The sequence below is a fragment of the Bubalus kerabau genome, chromosome 12 (genome assembly GCF_029407905.1).
Source record: "Bubalus kerabau isolate K-KA32 ecotype Philippines breed swamp buffalo chromosome 12, PCC_UOA_SB_1v2, whole genome shotgun sequence".
NCBI classification, from domain to species: Eukaryota; Metazoa; Chordata; class Mammalia; order Artiodactyla; family Bovidae; genus Bubalus; species Bubalus kerabau.
Window position 1 is genome coordinate 22344521 of NC_073635.1, and position 19236 is coordinate 22363756.

General features: G+C 40.2%; 1 protein-coding gene across 35 annotated transcripts in view; it reads left to right on the top strand.

The window, feature by feature from the left end:
• The window catches only part of LOC129624399 (phosphatidylinositol 3,4,5-trisphosphate 3-phosphatase TPTE2-like), a 60696-nt gene that overhangs the window by 23244 nt on the left and 18216 nt on the right, over nucleotides 1–19236 (top strand). For 21 of the 35 annotated variants that reach the window (XM_055542256.1, XM_055542249.1, XM_055542258.1 and 18 more), the window contains 8 exons: nucleotides 1913–2074; nucleotides 3550–3669; nucleotides 6422–6521; nucleotides 6671–6734; nucleotides 7494–7558; nucleotides 14030–14090; nucleotides 15053–15134; nucleotides 15240–15328. In XM_055542256.1, the coding sequence (XP_055398231.1) occupies nucleotides 1913–2074; nucleotides 3550–3669; nucleotides 6422–6521; nucleotides 6671–6734; nucleotides 7494–7558; nucleotides 14030–14090; nucleotides 15053–15134; nucleotides 15240–15328 (743 nt within the window). The remainder of the gene's footprint in view (nucleotides 1–1912; nucleotides 2075–3549; nucleotides 3670–6421; nucleotides 6522–6670; nucleotides 6735–7493; nucleotides 7559–14029; nucleotides 14091–15052; nucleotides 15135–15239; nucleotides 15329–19236) is intronic. The other 14 variants (XM_055542259.1, XM_055542261.1, XM_055542267.1 and 11 more) reach the window with 2 other exon arrangements.

A 19236-nucleotide genomic window follows, 5' to 3' on the forward strand; every position in this document is an offset into this window, starting at 1 on the left:
TCCTTAATTCTGGATTCATTTTACTTAGATGGCTCATTTCTACATGATAGTAAGATTTCATACTGTGTTATAGATTCACACAACATACTTACTTCCTGTTAAAGCAATAATATTTTAATTTGCATTACAATTGTGAAAAAGTGCTTTGAAGATTATCTTCACAGGTTATACAAATAGTATAATCAACTTATGGACAGTGGGTTTAGCATATATAAGAGAAAGGCTTAGGAGGTACTTTATAATTCAATCATGTATATATTTATGAAATTGAATTCCTTCTTACATGCCCAGAACCATCCATTAACATGTAATCGACAGGCTCCTCTATGTAATTCTCCAAGCAAGAATACTGGAGTGGGTAGCCATCCCCTTCTCCATGGGGTCTTCCCAAGTCAGGGACTGAACTTGAGTCTCCTGTATTGCAGGCAGATTTCTTGACCACTGAGCCAGTGTAGTTTTCCTGTTTTGTCTTGGAGTGTCAGTCTGATGTGTCTATTATAAAAGGGCACAATACCATGAAGTGGTTTAGTGGAAATTTATTTTCCTGATGACTGCTTCTATTGAGTGAAAACAGAGTCATTTATTTATTTTTTGAAAATAGGAATAATGGTTTTGTTTTTTTTTTTTTAACTTTTTATTTTGTGCTGGAGTATAGCTGGTTAGGGCTTCCAAGGCGGCACAGGTGGTAAAGAACACGCCTACCACCCAGGAGATGTAAGAGACTAAGGTTCCATCCCTGGGTCGGGAAGATCCCTAGAGGAGGGCATGGTAACCCACTCTAGTATTCTTGCCTGGAGAATCCTATGGACCGAGGGGCCTGGCAGGCTACAGTCTGCAGCATAGCACAGAGTTGGACATGACTGAAGTGACTTAGCATACACACATAGCCAATTAACAATGATGCGTTTTGTATTGGGGTATAACCAATTAACAATTTTGTGATAGTTTCAGGTGAACAGTGAAGGAACTCAGTCATACACATACATGTATCCATTCTCCCCCAAACTTCCCTCCCATCCAAGCTGCCACATAACATTGAGCAGAGTTCCCTGTGCTATACAGTAGGTCCTTGTTGGTTATGCATTTTAAACATAGCAGTGTGTCTGTATCCATCCCAAACTCCCTAACTCTCCCTTTCCTCCATCCTACCCCCTTAGTTCAGTTCAGTTCAGTTGCTCAGTCATGTCCGACTCTTTGTGACCCCATGGACTGTAGCACGGCAGACTTCCCTGTCCATCACCAACTCCCGGAACTTGCTCAAACTCATGTTCATCCAGTCAGTGATGCCACCCAACCATCTCATCCTCTGTCGTCCCCTTCTCCTCCTGGCTTCGATCTTTCCCAGCATCAGGGCCTTTTCCAATGAATTGGTTCTTTGCATCGGGTGGCCGAAGTATTGGAATTTCCGCTTCAGCATCAGTCCTTCCAATGAATATTCGGGACTGATTTCATTTAGGATGGACTAGTTGGATCTTCTTGCAGTCCAAGGGACTGTCAAGAGTCTTCTCCAACACCACAGTTCAAAAGCATCAAAAGCATCCTTCCCCCTAGGCAACCATAACTTCATTCAGAGTAATTTGACACTCTAAAGCAGAGCATTTCTCATCAGTCCTTCCAATGAATATTCGGGACTCATTTCATTTAGGATGGACTAGTTGGATCTCCTTGCAGTCCAAGGGACTGTCAAGAGTCTTCTCCAACACCACAGTTCAAAAGCATCAAAAGCATCCTTCCCCCTAGGCAACCATAACTTCATTCAGAGTAATTTGACACTCTAAAGCAGAGCATTTCTCCCTACTACCGAACAGTTTAATTTGAAATAATGACATTTTGATATCAGAGCATTGGGCTGAAATTAGTCTGTCGGTGTAAAAACCACTTTATCCTTATTCAGTCTATTTGTTTGTTATAGAATATTTGCAATCCTGCTGATCTTTCTGGACATGGCCTTCATCATCAAAGACGTAATTTTCCTTAGTGGCACGACACATATTTCTTTGGAATCTCGTTCAATTTCTTTTGCTATTGCTTTATTTTTTTTCATGGATGTTTCTCTTCGAGTGTTTATAGAAGGGTAAGTTTTATTAGTTTTTTAAAAAACACATAGAACTATTTTGTACTATAAGAGGCATCCCCAAGTAATTAGCAGTTCAATGCAACCAAATATGCCCCTCTTTGTCAAAATAAATCTCTCTGAAGCATGGAGAAACAAGAGAAACGATAGTCCACATCCCAATTTCTACTAGATTTTGCTTTAATATTATGGTTGCAACTGGCACTCTAGTCTCCAAACCATGTATTCTAGATGGTTACTTTAACAGATAAAGCTAAAGGGTTTGAAGAACTGGGCCAAGCAGCTAGTATGTCTACATGCATATTATTAAGAGGAATATATATATGTGAAGCGTAAATATTGGTAGTTTCATAAAGAGTCGAGTGTAAATAAAAGCTGTCGTTGTTCAGTCGTGTCTGACTCTTTGGGACTCCATGGGCTTCAGTACGCCACGCTTCCCTGTCCTTCACTATATCCCGGAATTTGCTCAGATTCATGGCCATTGAGTCAGTGATGCTATCTAACTCTCATCCCCTGCCACCCCCTTCTTTTAGCCTTCAATCTTTCCCAGCATCAGCTGACAGTGTATTAAATACCAGATAATAGATCACGAACAGGTCCCTACCTCAGCTGAAATAGAAACTTGTGGGAAGGTCCCCGAAGAGCTGAGGGACACACATCTCAGTGTGGGGTGGCGCTCGGGAGAGAGGCGGAAACTGGCTTTCTTGGCCGCTGGCTTCCTGAGAAGGTGGGACTGCAGCCTTGGAGCTGCACTGCCGAGAAGCCAGGGACTCAGTTCCCCAGCCTCACTTCACCAGAACATTTGGAACACACTAGTCTCCTCTCCAGCTGAACCCTCTGTCCTCAAATCTCTGGGCTTAGGACAGTTGCCCACTCCCAGGTTACCCCCAGCCTAAAAGAGGCTACCCCAGCATTGCAAGAGGCTTTCTCTGGAGCCTCATTGCCCGTGGCTGAAGGAGCCAGTGTTGGGGAGGAGGTGCAGACACCAGAAGATCCCCTCTGCACAGAGGAGGCCACACCAGCCCACTGGGACCCCACTGTGGGTACGAAGCCAGGGATGAGTCTGCTGGCCAAAGAAGTGGACATGTCTCCCTCTCACAGGCTCCTCTTGTGCCCTCTTCACAGTCCGTTTTTCTAGGGCTGTGACATGGTCAGCTTTCATTGCCTGATAGCTCAACCCACCATCTCATCTTACCCTCCCACCTGTTGTGAAGATAGGGCTTGCCTCTTGTTCAGTGGTTTGGTTATACCTCTTACTGTACTTATGTTGCAATATGGATGCTTTTTTCATATGTAAATCTAAAATAATGAGTATGAATATTTTTTATCTTAGTCTGGTAAATGTACTTTCAATCATTCATTAAAGCAGAATTAAGGCGGGGGGAATGAGTCAAATAAATTTATCCTCTTAAAATATCCTGATTTCTTTGGGGAAGCATCAGCTTGCATTTTTTGTTTGTTTGTTTTTATTATAGGATACGACCATATTTTTCTGATATATTTAACTCCTTAGATGCTGCCATTATTATTGTGACTTTACTGGTTGATATCGCTTATCTTTTTTATGACTCTATACTTGCTAAAATTTTCCCCAGGTAAGAAACATATGCTTTGTCTCTCACAGTTTTTCTTTTTAAAAAACTAGTATCTGTGATTTTCATTTGATGTAATCTTTTTTAAACTCTAAATGTGCTGATTCTGTTCTAAATATGCTGGAAAATGAAATGTTTAGATAAATTTCCACATACTTGTAAACAAAAGGATGGTGGTGTTTAGGGACCAGCAAAAGGTGGTACCTTCCACTGAATGAAGAAGATGGTGCTCCAAAAAAAAAAAACTGGGGACTTGCCTCTTGTCTTAACTTGAACTTTCCACAGATTTCTCACATGTGAAATTCCTGGTTTTTTCTTATAACCTAGAGAGGACTGGTTTGAGTTGATGCAAAATTTGAGTGACTTCTATGATGATTCTCTAAAAAGGAACAAATGAAACAGAAAACCAGGTGACTTGGGTAGCAGCAGCACAGAAGTAGAATTTTTGCAGTATAGTTGACATGATGTGAACTGTGAAATTCCAGATGTTCAAACTGGTTTTAGGAAAGGTAGAGGAACCAGAGATCAAATTGCCAACATCCGCTGGATCATCGAAAAAGCAAGAGAGTTCCAGAAAAACATCTATTTCTGCTCTATTGACTATGCCAAACCTTTGACTGTGTGGATCACAATAAACTGTGGGAAATTCTGAAAGAGATGGGAATACCAGACCACCTGACCTGCCTCTTGAGAAACCTATATGCAGGTCAGGAAGCAACAGTTAGAACTGGACATGGAACAACAGACTGGTTCCAAATGGGAAAAGGAATACGTCAAGGCTGTATATTGTCACCCTGCTTATTTAACTTCTATGCAGAGTGCATCATGAGAATCGCTGGGCTGGATGAAACACAAGCTGGAATCAAGATTGCCGGGAGAAATATCAATAACCTCAGATATGCAGAAGACACCACCCTTATGGCAGAAAGTGAAGAGGAACTAAAAAGCCTCTTGATGAAAGTGAAAGAGGAGAGTGAAAAAGTTGGCTTAAAGCTCAACATTCAGAAAATGAAGATCATGGCATCCGGTCTCACCACTTCATGGGAAATAGATGGGGAAACAGTGGAAACAGTGTCAGACTTTATTTTTCGGGGCTCCAAAATCACTGCAGATAGTGACTGCAGCCATGAAATTAAAAGACGCTTGCTCTTTGGAAGGAAAGTTAGACCAACCTAGATAGCATATTCAAAAGCAGAGACATTACCAACAAAGGTCCGTCTAGTCAAGGCTATGGTTTTTCCAGTGGTCATGTATGGATGTGAGAGTTGGACTGTGAAGGAAGCTGAGCGCCGAAGAATTGATGCTTTTGAACCGTGGTGTTGGAGAAGACTCTTGAGAGTCCCTTGGACTGCAAGGAGATCCAACCAGTCCATTCTAAAGGAGATCAGTCCTGGTGTTCATTGGAAGGACTGACGCTGAAGCTGAAACTCCAGTACTTTGGCCACCTCATGCGAAGAGTTGACTCATTGGAAAAGACCCTGATGCTGGAAGGGATTGGGGGCAGGAGGAGAAGGGCACGACAGAGGATGAGATGGCTGGATGGCATCACCGACTCGATGCACATGAGTTTGAGTGAACTCTGGGAGTTGGTGATAGACAGGGAGGCCTGGCGAGCTGTGATTCATGGGGTCAAAGAGTCGGACATGACTGAACTGAACTGACATGATGTAAGCTGAGGCGAAGTTAGAACTGTTTAGGGATCAAACAAAAATGTGTGAGAGAACAATGGCTTTTTTCTTTTTCCTCCTCTTTCTACTGTGGCAGCGAGAAAAAGAATAAAAGTGTTCTGGGATGTGGCTGTTGGGTGACTCACTGGGCTTAGTCCTGAGTCAAATAGTGTACTGCTTTTTTTTGCACTCTGGCATCTAAGGACTTTCATTCAGGTCCCAACAAAATTTAATATAAGCTTTTGGAGATTTTTAAAAAATAGCCAAAGCCAGTGTAGTCCTTAGGCAACGTCAGGATCAGTGAAGAGCTTATCAGAAATACAAGAACAATACCACCTCAGGGCCCACTCTCAACCTACTGAATCAGTGTGCATGCTCAAGTTAGAGAAGCACTAGCCCAAACCATCACTTCTCCGCCATCATGTTTCCTCCTGATGGTAGGAGACACACTTGGAAAGTAATCTGCTGCCTGTGTGATATATGTTCACAGCTCTAGTGAGCCCCTGTTACTCATGGGAGTGACAGAGATGAACAGGAATTCTCTTTCGATGGGAAAAAGATGGAAAAACGCCTGTCTTAAATCCACTGAAGTTAAATCTACACATTCTGAGAGTCTGTCTTGTGACTTTTTCTTTAAACCAGAGTTTCCTTAACCCAGCACTATTGATATTTTGATTTTTGAATTAAAAATTAAAAAAAATTTTTTTTGACCGTGTAGGTTAGTTCTCTAACCAGGAGTTGAACGCAAGCTCCCCTGCAGTGAAAGTATAGTCTTAACCACTGAACTGCCAGGGAAGTCCCAGTATTGGGAGCTGTCATGGGCATTGGTGCTGACCAGCATCCTTAGCCTCTACCCACTAGATGCAAGTAGCAACACCCTCCGCACTCCCGCCCACAGGCTGGTGTGACAACTAGAAATGTCTCTGAACATTGCCCAGTATGCCTTGGGTGGGCAGGAGGGAAGCTGGGGTGAGGTGGAGGGTGTATGCAAAATTGCCCTTGGTTAAGAGCTGCCACTCTAGACCTAGTCTATATTAACAAAATCCTCTGTTTCTAAAGCAAAACTGATCTTTTAAATTTATTGTTAGGTTGAGAATTGTTTTACGACCTGTAAGACTTGTCATTCTGATAAGAGTTTTTCATCTGGCTCATCAAAAAAGACATCTTGAAATGCTGACCAGAAGGATGGTAAGTGGGCGAAATATGCTTACTTTTCAGAAAAAAATGTTTGTATTTTGGGAACTACTGTCTAGGGTTGTAGATACCTATATATTGTTCTTTTTTTTTTTTAATGTTGGTTTATGTATTACAAGTGAATGACTGTTATAAACTCTTAGGTTTCAGGAAACAAACGGCGGTACAAGAAGGATGGATTTGACTTAGACCTCACTTATGTTACTGGTTTGTGAAGTTTATCTGTTGATTGCCTATATTAACACCACATTTTTCGTGTGTGTGAGTAATTATATGTTTAGTTTTTGCCCTAAGCCATGTTCTTGCAAAACATTCTTTGTCCATGAAGACCTAGGCCACTATGGTAGTGACATACTTGGAGTGTAACCCTGACAATGGAAAAATCTTAATTTTCATCTCAAATCAGGGCTACTTGGTTATAGTATATAAGTTGCATGGGTTTTCAGCTGAAGTCATTTGTTTGGTTTAGAATGTATTAAGTTTTACTAGTTATCCTTGGTCTCGAGGTTTTCAGAGAAACCTCTTCTCTTGCTGGAACCCTAGGATGAGGTCATTGCTTTTGGGTCTCAGGTTTCTGAGTCAAGGGAACACTGGAAAACATCCCAGGAGTTCCTAACATTGTTGGAGCCCAGATCTCTCATTTTCCTTTGGTGTTTAAGAAACCAATTCCGACCACATGGGGTGCTCCAGACTAAAGTTATTGCTTAATTCTTCAACCATTTGAACAGACAAATCTGTTGCTTAAGTCGAACCATTTGAGTCTTGGGAACATTAAGTGTAATGATCAAAATAGTGAATGCTTTCATGTTATGCTGATTATCCTGAGGGTTAGTTAGCTTTTCTTTGGTCATTCTCAATCCTGAAAATTCTTTTCTATGGAAAAGGAGTCTGATTACATGTAAATTGAGTTCTCATGTGTTGTTTCACATCTATAACATTTGTAATAGTGACTGTTTTGACTTCCAGAGCGTATTATTGCCATGTCATTCCCATCTTCTGGAAAGCAGTCTTTCTACAGGAATCCCATTAAGGTAAAGGTTTTTATCTAACAGAAGCTCACATTTCTCAGCAAACATAGACTCTCCGGAGTCATAACCTTGGCCCAGAGACAGCAGTACTCTCCTGAAAATGTACTCTTTCAGATAAAAAAAAAAAAATTATCATAGGTTGTTATCTGTTAGCTTTTACTGTGTTATGAATTGCCCCAAAACTTCAGTGACTTCCAACAGCAAACATAGCTCGTGATAACGTGGTTTGTAAATTTGAGTTGGGCTTAACTGGCTGGCTCTGCCAATCAGGAATTGGCTTCACTAATCTTGGCGGAGCTAATTTACACATCTGTGGGCAGCACCTGGGTATCTGAGGATTGGCTAGTCTAAGATGGCCTGCCTGGAAGCTCCATGTGATTCTCATTCTCCAACAGGCTAGCTCAGGCTTGTTCGCATAAAGCAGTGGCAAGGACCTCGTTGTTATGCAGCCAAAGAATGCCGAACCTCCAAAGGCCGAGGTGCCAAACTGGTGTAATGTGGCTCTACCTCATTCTATCAGACAAGCCAACTACAAACCCAGTTCAGATTCAGACAGACAACAGATACCATCTCTGTTGTATCTGTAGGGAATTGTGGCCATTTTTCATGGTCTGTCATAGGGGGAAAGATGGAGAATTCTTAACTAAAAATGTCTGTTTTTAGGTTGAGATCCTAAATTACAGTGGATACATACTGCTTCAGGTTCTATAGGTTAAATAAATTAAGTTCAAACATCAAATGATGTTTACTATGAAATTCTAGTTAAAAGTAATTGTTTAAGAAGTTTTCATATGTGTGTGGATGTGTATGCATGCATGCTCAGTTGCTTCAGTCATGTCCAACTCTTTGCAGCCCCATGGAGTATAGCCCATTGGGCTCCTCTGTCCTTGGGATTCTCCAGACAAGAATACTAGAGTGGGTTGCCATGCCTTCCTCCAGGGGATCTTCTTGACCCAGGGACTGAACATGTGTCTCCTGTATTGCAGGCAGATTCTTTACCCTCTGAGCCACCTGGGAATCCCTGTGGATGTGTATACATTACTGTATATCCATTTGTTTTATCTCAGTAAAATGTAATTATGTATGTATATGTGTGTATGTGTATATATCAGTATACCTATATACACATGGGTATGTTATTATACTTTGAGGCAAACAAATATTGTAAATTGCACTAACCTTAAATGTGTATCTTGATTAATATTATATATAGGTATATATGCATATAACCAACACCCCTATCAAAATGTGGAACACTTCTTGCTCTTTTTCAGTCGATACCCTGACCTACTGGAGGTAATTACTGTTCTCACTTCTGTCACAACAGATTAGTTCCACTTTTTCTTAAATTTCACATAAATGGAATCATATACTGTAGCTTTTTATGCTTAAAATAAATTCTGTGAGATTTGTCCAGTATTATTGTGTGTCAGTCAGTTCAATTGCTCAGTAGTGTCCGACTCTTTGTGACCCCATGAATTGCAGCATGCCAGGCCTCCCTGTCCATCACCAACTCCCGGAGCTCACTCAGACTCACGCCTATTGAGTCGGTGATGCCATCCAGCCATCTCATCCTCTGTTGTCCGCTTCTCCTCCTGCCCCCAATCCCTCCCAGCATCAGAGTCTTTTCCAATGAGTCAACCCTTCCCATGAGGTGGCCAAAGTACTGGAGTTTCAGCTTTAGCATCATTCCTTCCAAAGAAATCCCAGGGCTGATCTTCAGAATGGACTGGTTGGATCTCCTTGCAGTCCAAGGGACTCTCAAGAGTCTTCTCCAACACCACAGTTCAAAAGCATCAATTCTTCAGCGCTCAGCTTTCTTCACAGTCCAACTCTCACATCCATACATGACCACTGGAAAAACCATAGCCTTGACTAGACAGACCTTTGTTGGCAAAGTAATGTCTCTGCTTTTGAATATGCTATCTAGGTTGGTCATAACTTTCCTTCCAAGGAGTAAGCGTCTTTTAATTTCATGACTGCAGTCACCATCTGCAGTGATTTTGCAGCCCCAAAAAAGAAAGTCTGACAGTTTCCACTGTTTCCCCATCTATTTCCCATGAAGCGATGGGACCAGATGCCATGATCTTCGTTTTCTGAATGTTAAGCTTTAAGCCAACTTTTCACTCTCCTCTTTCACTTTCATCAAGAGGCTTTTTAGTTCCTCTTCACTTTCTGCCATAAGGGTGGTGTCATCTGCATATCTGAGGTTATTGATATTTCTCCCGGCAGTCTTGATTCCAGCTTGTGCTTCTTCCAGCCCAGTGTTTCTCATGATGTACTCTGCATATAAGTTAAATAAGCAGGGTGACAGTATACAGCCTTGTCATGCTCCTTTTCCTATTTGGAACCAATCTGTTGTTCCATGTCCAGTTCGAACTGTTGCTTCCTGACCTGCATACAGGTTTCTCAAGAGGCAGGTCAGGTGGTCTGGTATTCCCATCTCTTTCAGAATTTCCCACAGTTTATTGTGATCCACACAGTCAAAGGCTTTGGCATAGTCAATAAAGTAGATGTTTTTCTGGAACTCTCTTGCTTTTTCGATGATCCAGCAGATGTTGGCAATTTGATCTCTGGTTCCTCTGCCTTTTCTAAAACTAGCTTGAACTCTGGAAGTTCACTGTTCACGTATTGCTGAAGCCTGGCTTGGAGAATTTTGAGCATTACTAGCGTGTGAGATGCGTGCAATTGTGCGGTAGTTTGAGCATTCTTTGGCATTGCCTTTCTTTGGGATTGGACTGAAAATGGACCTTTTCCAGTCCTCTTGGGTTTCTCTTACCTTGGACGTGGGTTATCTCTTCACAGCTGCTCCAACAAAGCACAGCCGCTGCTCCTTACCTTGGATGAGGGGTACCTCCTCACGGCCATCCCTCCTGACCTTGAATGTGGAGTAGCTCCTCTTGGCCCTCCTGCGCCCGTGCAGCTGCCGCTCCTTGGACCTGGGGTTGCTCCTCTCGGGTGCCGCCCCTGACCTCAGGTGTGGGGTAGCTCCTTTTGGCCGCCGCCCCTGACCTCGGACGTGGGGTAGCTCCTCTCGGCCACGCTTCTGCACGGTCCATCACAGCCGGTGAGCTTCTGTGGGGTCTGACACTCATTTATAGTTAAGGGATCATCAGATTCTTTTTCTTGATATTTTTTTTTCTGTTGATGTTGTTAAAGACTCTCTTCCTCTTCATCCTCTTTGTCTTTATTCTTAGATGAAGCTGGTTCTTCTGTTTCTTCTGCCATAACATGTCCCTAGAAGTTGCTTGGCCATCTCTGACATCGTTTTCTTTGTCATACTTGAGTATTTTTTTAACTTCATGCCCCTCAGCTTCCAGACCATCTTCATTTGGAAGTTTATTTTCTATACGGCTTACTGAGGAATCCTTTGATCCAGATGTCAGTCACTGTGATTTTTGTCTTCATCATGCTATAGGTTGGTCAAAACTTTTGCTGACTGTGCTCTCAAACCCTTACTACTTCCTCCCTCCCTCTGTTCCACTCCTATTCTTTCTCTTCTCTCTCTAATAAGTTTCAGGAGTACAACATTATAATTCAACATCTGTATACACTACAAAGTGATCACTGCCACAAGTCTAGTTGCTATCTGTTGCCATAACAGCTGACCCTCGTTACTTATTTCAGGCACACCCCAAACCCCTTCCCCTCTGGTAACCAGATAATCTGTTCTCTGTATCTATGCTTGGTTTTGTTCTCTTTTGTTTGTTCACTTTATTTTTTTAGATTTCACATATGAATGAAATCATATGCTGTTTGTCTTTCTCTGCCTGACAATTTCACTTAGCATAATGCTTGCAGGGTCCATCCATGTTGATGCAAATGATGGACTTCATTTATGATGGAATAGGAGTGTGTGTGTGTGTGTGTGTGTACACATGTGCTTATGTGTATCTCATCTTTATTCATCCATCGATGGACATTTTTGTTGTTTCCATATCTTGGCTATTGATAATAATGCTGCAGTGAATGGTGCATGTATTTTTTGGAATTAGTGTGTTTTTTTTGTTCTTTGGGTATATACCCATTAATGGAATAGCTGGGATCATATGGTAGTTCTAGTCTTAATTTTGGGGGGAAGCTCTATGCTTTTTTCCATAGAAGTTACTTCAATTTGCAGTCCTACCAATAATGTTGAAGGATTCCCTTTTCTCTACACCCTCTCTTAACATTTTTTATTTCTTATTTTTGATAATAGCTATTCCAACAGGTGTTAGGTTATATCTTGATGTGCATTTTCCTATGGATTAGTGATGTTGAACATTTTTTCATGTGCTTGATGGTCATCTGTATATCTTCTTTGGAAAACTGTTCAGATCCTCTACCCATTTTTTATTGTTTTCTTTGTTGTTTTTTTTTTTTTTCCACTTAACTGACTTTATTTATTTATTTTTTAAAGTATTGTATTGGTTTTGCCATACATTGACATGAATCTGCCATGGATGTACATGTGTTCCCCATCCTGAACCCCGCTCCCACCTCCCTCCCCATCCCATCCTTCTGGGTCATCCCAGTGCACCAGCCCCGAGCACCCTGTATCATGCATTGAACCTGGACTGGCAATTCGTTTCACATATGATAATATACATGTTTTAATTCCATTCTTCAAATCTTCCACCCTTGCCCTCTCCCACAGAGTCCAAAAGACTGTTCTATACATCTGTGTCTCTTTTGCCGTCTCGCATACAGGGTTATTGTTACCATCTTTCTAAATTCCATATATATGCATTAGTATACTGTATTGGTGTTTTTCTTTCTGGCTTACTTCACTCTGTATAATAGGCTCCAGTTTCATCCACCTCATTAGAACTGATTCAAATGTATTCTTTTTAATGGCTGAGTAATACTCCATTGTGTATATACCACAACTTATCCATTCGTCTGCTGATGGACATCTAGGTTGCTTCCATGTCCTGGCTATTATAAACAGTGCTGTGATGAACATTGGGGTACACATGTCTCTTTCAATTCTGGTTTCCTCGGTGTGTATGCCCAGCAGTGGGATTGCTGGGTCATATGGCAGTTCTATTTCCAGTTTTTTAAGGAATCTCCACACTGTTCTCCATAGTGGCTGTACTAGTTTGCATTCCCACCAACAGTGTAAGAGGGTTCCCTTTTCTCCGCACCCTCTCCAGCATTTATTGCTTGTAGACTTTGTTTATTTTTAAATTGTATAGTTCTTAAATATTGTATATTAACCCTTTACTGGATATATGAATTGCAGATGTCTTCACCCATTCAGTTAGATTGCCTTTTTGTTTTGATAATAGTCTCTATCACTGTACAGAGTTTTTTAGTTTGATGTAGCCCCATTTGTTTATATTGGCTCATTGGCCTTGCCTTTGGAGTCAGATCCACAAAAACATTGCTAAGACCAATGTCAGTGAAGTTACCAGCCGTGTTTTCTCTAGGAATTTTATGTTTTCGCATCTTACATTCGAGTCTTTAATCCTTTATGAGTTAATTTTTGTGTGTAATGTGAGATAATGGCTGCCTGTGGCTGTCTAGTTTTCTCAGCACTGTATGTTAAAGAGACCATCCTTTCTGTATATTCTTTGCTCCTTTATCGTAAGTTAATTATCCATATGGGGCTTTCCAGGTGGTGCTAGTGGTAAAGAACCCATCTGCCAATGCACGAGACTTAAGAGATGATGCAGGTTTGATCCCTGGTTCAGGAAGATCCCCTTGAGAAGATCCTCTACCCATTTTAAATTGTTTTTCTTTGTTTTTAAGTTGCATAGTTATCCATATATGTGTGGATTTATTTCTGGGCCCTCAATTCTGTTCCATTGATGTATTGTCTGTTTTTGTGCCAGTACCACACTGTTCTGATGACTAGAACTTTGTATTATAGTCTAAAATCGGGGAGCATGATAAAATCAGCAAGCAATAAAGCTCTAGCTTTGTTCTTCTTCCTGAAGATTGGCTTTTTAGGATCTTTTGTGGTTCTGTACAAAGTTCAGGCTTCCCTGGTGGCTCGGAGGTTAAAGCGTCTGCCTGCAATGCAGGTTTGATCCCTGGGTTGGTAAGATCCCCTGGAGAAGGAAATGGCAACCCACTCCAGTACTCGTGCCTGGAGAATCCCATGGATGGAGGAGCCTGGTGGGCTACAGTCCATGGGGTTGCAAAGAGTCAGACACTACTGAGTGACTTCACTTACTTACAAAGTTTAGAACAAATTACAATTTCTTAAAGCTCATTAACCATCTAATTTCCTTATCTGGTAGCTTTAAACAATGTGTATTTATAGTAAAGGCTAATGTGAGTATAAAAGTACAACTTTGTGGGCTATTTGAAAACTCACAAAGGGTTTAGATATAACTTGGAATGCATTTTATTCATTGAATCTCCCCTGAAAGGTGCTAAGTGAGGGACAAGTGAATAAAAGGTAATAATCATTCTAGGTTAGTGGTAGGGAAAGGTGTATGTTGGTGCACCATGGACATATATAAGATGTGTGTCCGTCTTTTTTAGGAAGTTGTGCGGTTCCTGGATACCAAGCACCCAAACCACTATCAAGTCTACAATCTCTGCAGTACGTACATGACTCCATGCTTTGCTCCTATGATAGAAAATAGGTCACTGCGTGCAAGAAGATGATTTAGTCTTTACATTTCACTTAATCATAAGTATTTGGTGGTAGGAAGTGAATTTTAAAAAATCTCCATCTTAGGCTGGCCCTATTTGGTAGGAAAAGAAAGCTCAACAGCACAACGTACCCTGTGAGGGAGGCAGGAGACTGGAAGCAGAGACATTTTAGAAAGAGTCAGCTCTTGTGGTGGTAGGTTTAGGAAAGGTTTTCTGTTTTTCCTGCCAGCTTGTGTTTGGAAGACAATTCAACAAATGCATGCTCTAACCCACTAGGGATGAGGTATGAGGAGACCAGGGCCCTGCATGGAAAAAATAAATCCAAATCCTTGTAGAAAACAGATTATATCCCAGTTTCGCCTCCTCCTATGTAGTAAATGGATATTTTTCAGGAGGCAAATGTTTATTCTGGTGGCCACATTTGCTTCTGCTCTGTGTAAGCCTATGATAAAGTAATGAGTAGCCTGCTAGAAAATTACAAGTAAGAAGGACCTGTATAGAACATGGAGCTCTGCTCAACATTATACAGCAGCCTGGATAGAGGGGAGTTTGGGGGAGAATGGATACATGTGTATGTATGGCTGAGTCCCTTCACTGTTCACATGAAACTATCAGAGCATTGTTAATTGACTATACCACAATACAAAATAAAAAGGTGCTTTTAAAAAGAAAATTAAAAGTAAAGCAAACCAAAAGTAAAACAAACCAAATAATTTGGGCTTATGTACTCAAGATGGAGAAAGCACTACTATATTTATGTTTCTGAGACCCTTTTGGAGCAGCAGGAGCCAGTCAGAAAGCTCTTTTTAAAAGTAGATAAGGAGTCTCTAAAAAGTATAACTTATTCACACCTTGCTCATTGCTATGTTAGTTAGAGTTAGTGATATGACTGTGCATCATTTATTTCAGGTGAAAGAGCTTATGATCCTAAGTACTTCCATCACAGGGTCCATCGATACTTGATTGATGATCACAACGTCCCCTCTCTGAGGTATGTTTGACGCCAAATTGACTAACAGAAGAGGGTCAAATACATAGGGCTTGGTTTTCTTTGGAAGTATTTTAATTCAACCAAAAATATTTCATTTGAAATCAGTGAGATGCTGGCGTTCTCCATGGAAGTAAAAGAGTGGATGGCTCAAGACAAGGACAATATCATAGTGGTTCACTGTAAGGGAGGCAAAGGTAAAAACATTCTTCTTTTTATTTCTCTTTTTCTAAAGAAATTTGAAAAATTTAATAAGGGACATCAACAAGATATGTACTGCTATGAACCAGTAATAATCACTGTTGACATTTTTTAAAAATTAGCTTCAAGACTGAAGGAAGAATGTATAATTATGGTTGATTTGAGTTGTTGCACTACAGAAACCAACACAACACTGTAAAGCAATTTTCCTCCAATTAAAAAATAAAGTAGATTAAAAAATAAAAAGACTGCAGGAAGAGAAGGAAAGAGGAAGGAGAGGAAAGAAGGGAAGAGAGAGGAAAGAAGGCAACTTACACAAATTCATCCAAAGACTTAAAAAAAGAGTAAGTGCAAGTTAATTTTAGTTTATGAAGCCAAAGTTTGAAAACTAAAGCTGCTCTTACCCATGACATGGATAGAAAAATTCTTAAGAAAACATTAAGAAACCAGCAATTTATTAAAAAATACTACAGCACAACAAAATTATGTCTATTCCAGGAATTCAAGGTTAGTTTACTATCAATCCATGTAATCAACCAGATTAATAAAGCTAAAAAATCATATTATTTTAAAGATACAGAAAAAGTTTCTGATAAAATTCAACATTCATTCGTTATAAAAACTCTTAGCAAATTAAAGGAATGTCTTAATGTGATAAAAACCACATACCCGCTAAAGTAATTGGTGAGCTATTGAAAGCTTTTCCTTTGAGAGTAGGAGAACAAGGGTGCCTGTGATCATCACTACTAATTCAACACCACATCAAAGGTTATAGCCAGTGCTAAGGAAAGAAAAGATTGAAAAGGAAAAAATATAGTTCCTTATTTTCATACAATATAATCTTGTGCAATAAAATGTGAAAGAATTTACAGATAAGTTAACAGAATTAATGAAAGATTTTAGTGAAGCTTCATCACACAAGTTTTTGTATGTATTCATTATTATTTAGTTCAGAATATTTTCTAATTTCCATTGTGTTTGTTTCTTAGCCTCATGGGTCATATAGAAATATACTATATTTTCAAACATGAGGATTTTGTAATTGTCTTCTAGTTACTGATTTCTGGTTGTCATTGTGGTCAGAGAACATATGTATTCTTTTTCTTTGAAATTTGTTTCAGTTCAGTTCAGTCGCTCAGTTGTGTCTGACTCTTTGCAACCCCATGAACCGCAGCACGCCAGGCCTCCCTGTCCATCACTAGCTCCCGGACTTCACCCAAACCCATGTCCATCGAGTCGGTGATGGCTGTGTCGGTCATCCTGTGTCGTCCCCTTCTCCTCTGCCCTCAATCTTTCCCAGCATCAGGGTCTTTTCCAATGAGTCAACTCTTCACATCAGGTGGCCAAAGTATTGGAGTTTCAGCTTCAACATCAGTCCTTCCAATGAACACTCAGGACTGATCTCCTTTAGGATGGACTGGTTGGATCTCCTTGCAGTCCAAGGAGTTCAAAAGTCCAACCTCAGTTCAAAAGCATCAATTCTTTGGTGCTCAGCTTTCTTTATAGTCCAACTCTCACATCCATACATGACCACTGGAAAAACCATAGCCTTGACTAGACGGACCTTAGTTGACAAAGTGATGTCTCTGCTTTTTAATATGCTGTCTAGGTTGGTCATAACTTTCCTTCCAAGGAGTAAGCATCTTTAATTTCATGGCTGCAATCACCATCTGCAGTTATTTTGGAGCCCAGAAAAATAAAGTCTGACACTGTTTCCACTGTTTCCCTATCTATTTCCCATGAAGTGATGGGACCGGATGCCATGATCTTCGTTTTCTGAACGTTGAGCTTTAAGCCAACTTTTTCACTCTCCTCTTTCACTTTCATCAAGAGGCTCTTTAGTTCTTCTTCACGTTCTGCCATAAGGGTGATGTTATCTGCATATATGAGGTTTTTGATATTTCTCCCGGCAGTCTTGATTCCAGCTTGTGCTTCCTCCAGCCCAGCATTTCTCATGATGTACTATGCATATAACTAAAATAAGCAGGGTGACAATATACAGCCTTGACGTACTCCTTTTCCTATTCGGAACCAGTGTCTTATTCCATATCCAGTTCTAACTGTTGCTTCCTGACTTGCATACAGGTTTCTCAAGAGGCAGGTCAGGTGGTCTGGTATTCCCATCTCTTTCAGAATTTTCTACAGTTTATTGTGATCCACACGGTCAAAGGCTTTGGCATAGTCAATAAAACAGAAATAGATGTTTTTCTGGAACTCTCTTGCTTTTTCAGTGATCCAGCGGATGTTGGCAATTCGATCTCGGGTTCCTCTGCCTTTTCTAAAACCTGCTTTATGGCCCAGAATTTGGTCAATTTTATCAAATGTTTTCTCTGCACTTGAAAAATAAGTGTATTATGCATTGTTCAGGGCTCTATATGTACCCATTAGGTTGTCTGTTCATTGTTTTATTCACATATTCTATATCTTTACTGATATTTTGATTGAATTTTTTGCTTCTTTCCACCCCCACCATTTGCTTGGAAGTCATATACTCTTTTTATATTCCTTAGTAATTACTCTAAAGATTTCAACCTAGCTGCTTTATTTAGCCATGAGTTTGTTGGGGGTTTTGTTTGTTTGTTCTTTTAGTATTGGCCTTGTATCTTCCTGAACTCTTGTCATCAGTTTTAGGAGTTAGCCTATAGAGTTACTTGGATTTTTCTAGTCTTCAAATAGTTTGTTCCCTTTTTTTTTTTTTTTTATCCATATACATTTTGTTTCTTTTTCTTACAACACTGGCTAAGCCATGTAGTTCAGTGTTAAAGAGAAACAGCCAATAGTGGACATTTTGTTTAGTTCCTGGCTTTAGAAGGAATGTTATCATCATTTCATCATTAATATGATAAACCTGGTACATATTTTGGTAGATTCTTTTCATCATACTTAAAACTTTGGTCCAATAGCAAAAGTTTAGTGAGTGGATATACACCTGTGTTTTAAGTTAAAGTACTGAAAACAAATGTAAACCATTTGAATGATTCCTCGCATACCTGAGTTGACTGGATAAGCGGGCGGCTACTCTGTCTATGGCAGTGTGTGTGTGCTTATCCACAGCCACCGGGACATGGATCTACACAAGTTTTTTTTTTTTTTTTTTTTCCAAATGGGAATATATAAGGGCTGTGGAGACTCATAGATATCCAACAAATGTGAAATGTTAACTTAGAGACAGCCAGGTCGTTAATGGTCAGTAGCCTTCTTTGGAAGTTATTGGCTTAGAGTAGTGTTTTTCAAACTATGGATTGAAAACTAAATTTAAACATTCATTTTTTTGAAGGACAGAATAGAAAATAAAGTCTATCTCAAGGTAAAAGGTTAAGTTTGGAATTACATAAAATAAGTTCAGCGTACGCTAGCTAAGACAAAGTCATAGGTCATTGTAGAAATAATAGAAGCAATGTACTTTTTAACTCACACTTTGTGTGCCTGGACAAAAATATAAATTAGGAAAAAAGCATGAGACTTTGAGCTTGAAATGACATGAAATCAAGTTTTCTTTAAAATGCTACGGGGGTGAAAGCATATATGTGGAATCTAGAAATGGTATAGATGAAGTTATTTGCAAAGCAAAAATAGAGGCACGGACCTAGAGAATAAATGTGTGGATACAAGGTGGGTAAGGGTGGGTAGAATTGGGAGGAATTGGGAGATTGGGATTGACATATACATGCTATTGATACTATGTGTAAAATAGACAACTGATGGGAACCTACTGCATAGCACAAGCAACTCTCTCTAATGCTCTATGATGACCTAAATGGAGGGAAATCCAAAGGGGTGCATATATGTGTACATTTCGCTGATTCACTTTGCTGGGCAGTAGAAGCTAACACTACATTGTAAAGCAACTATATGCCAATAAAAATTAATAACAAAGTAAGATGCTACAGGAAGGGCATAGAAA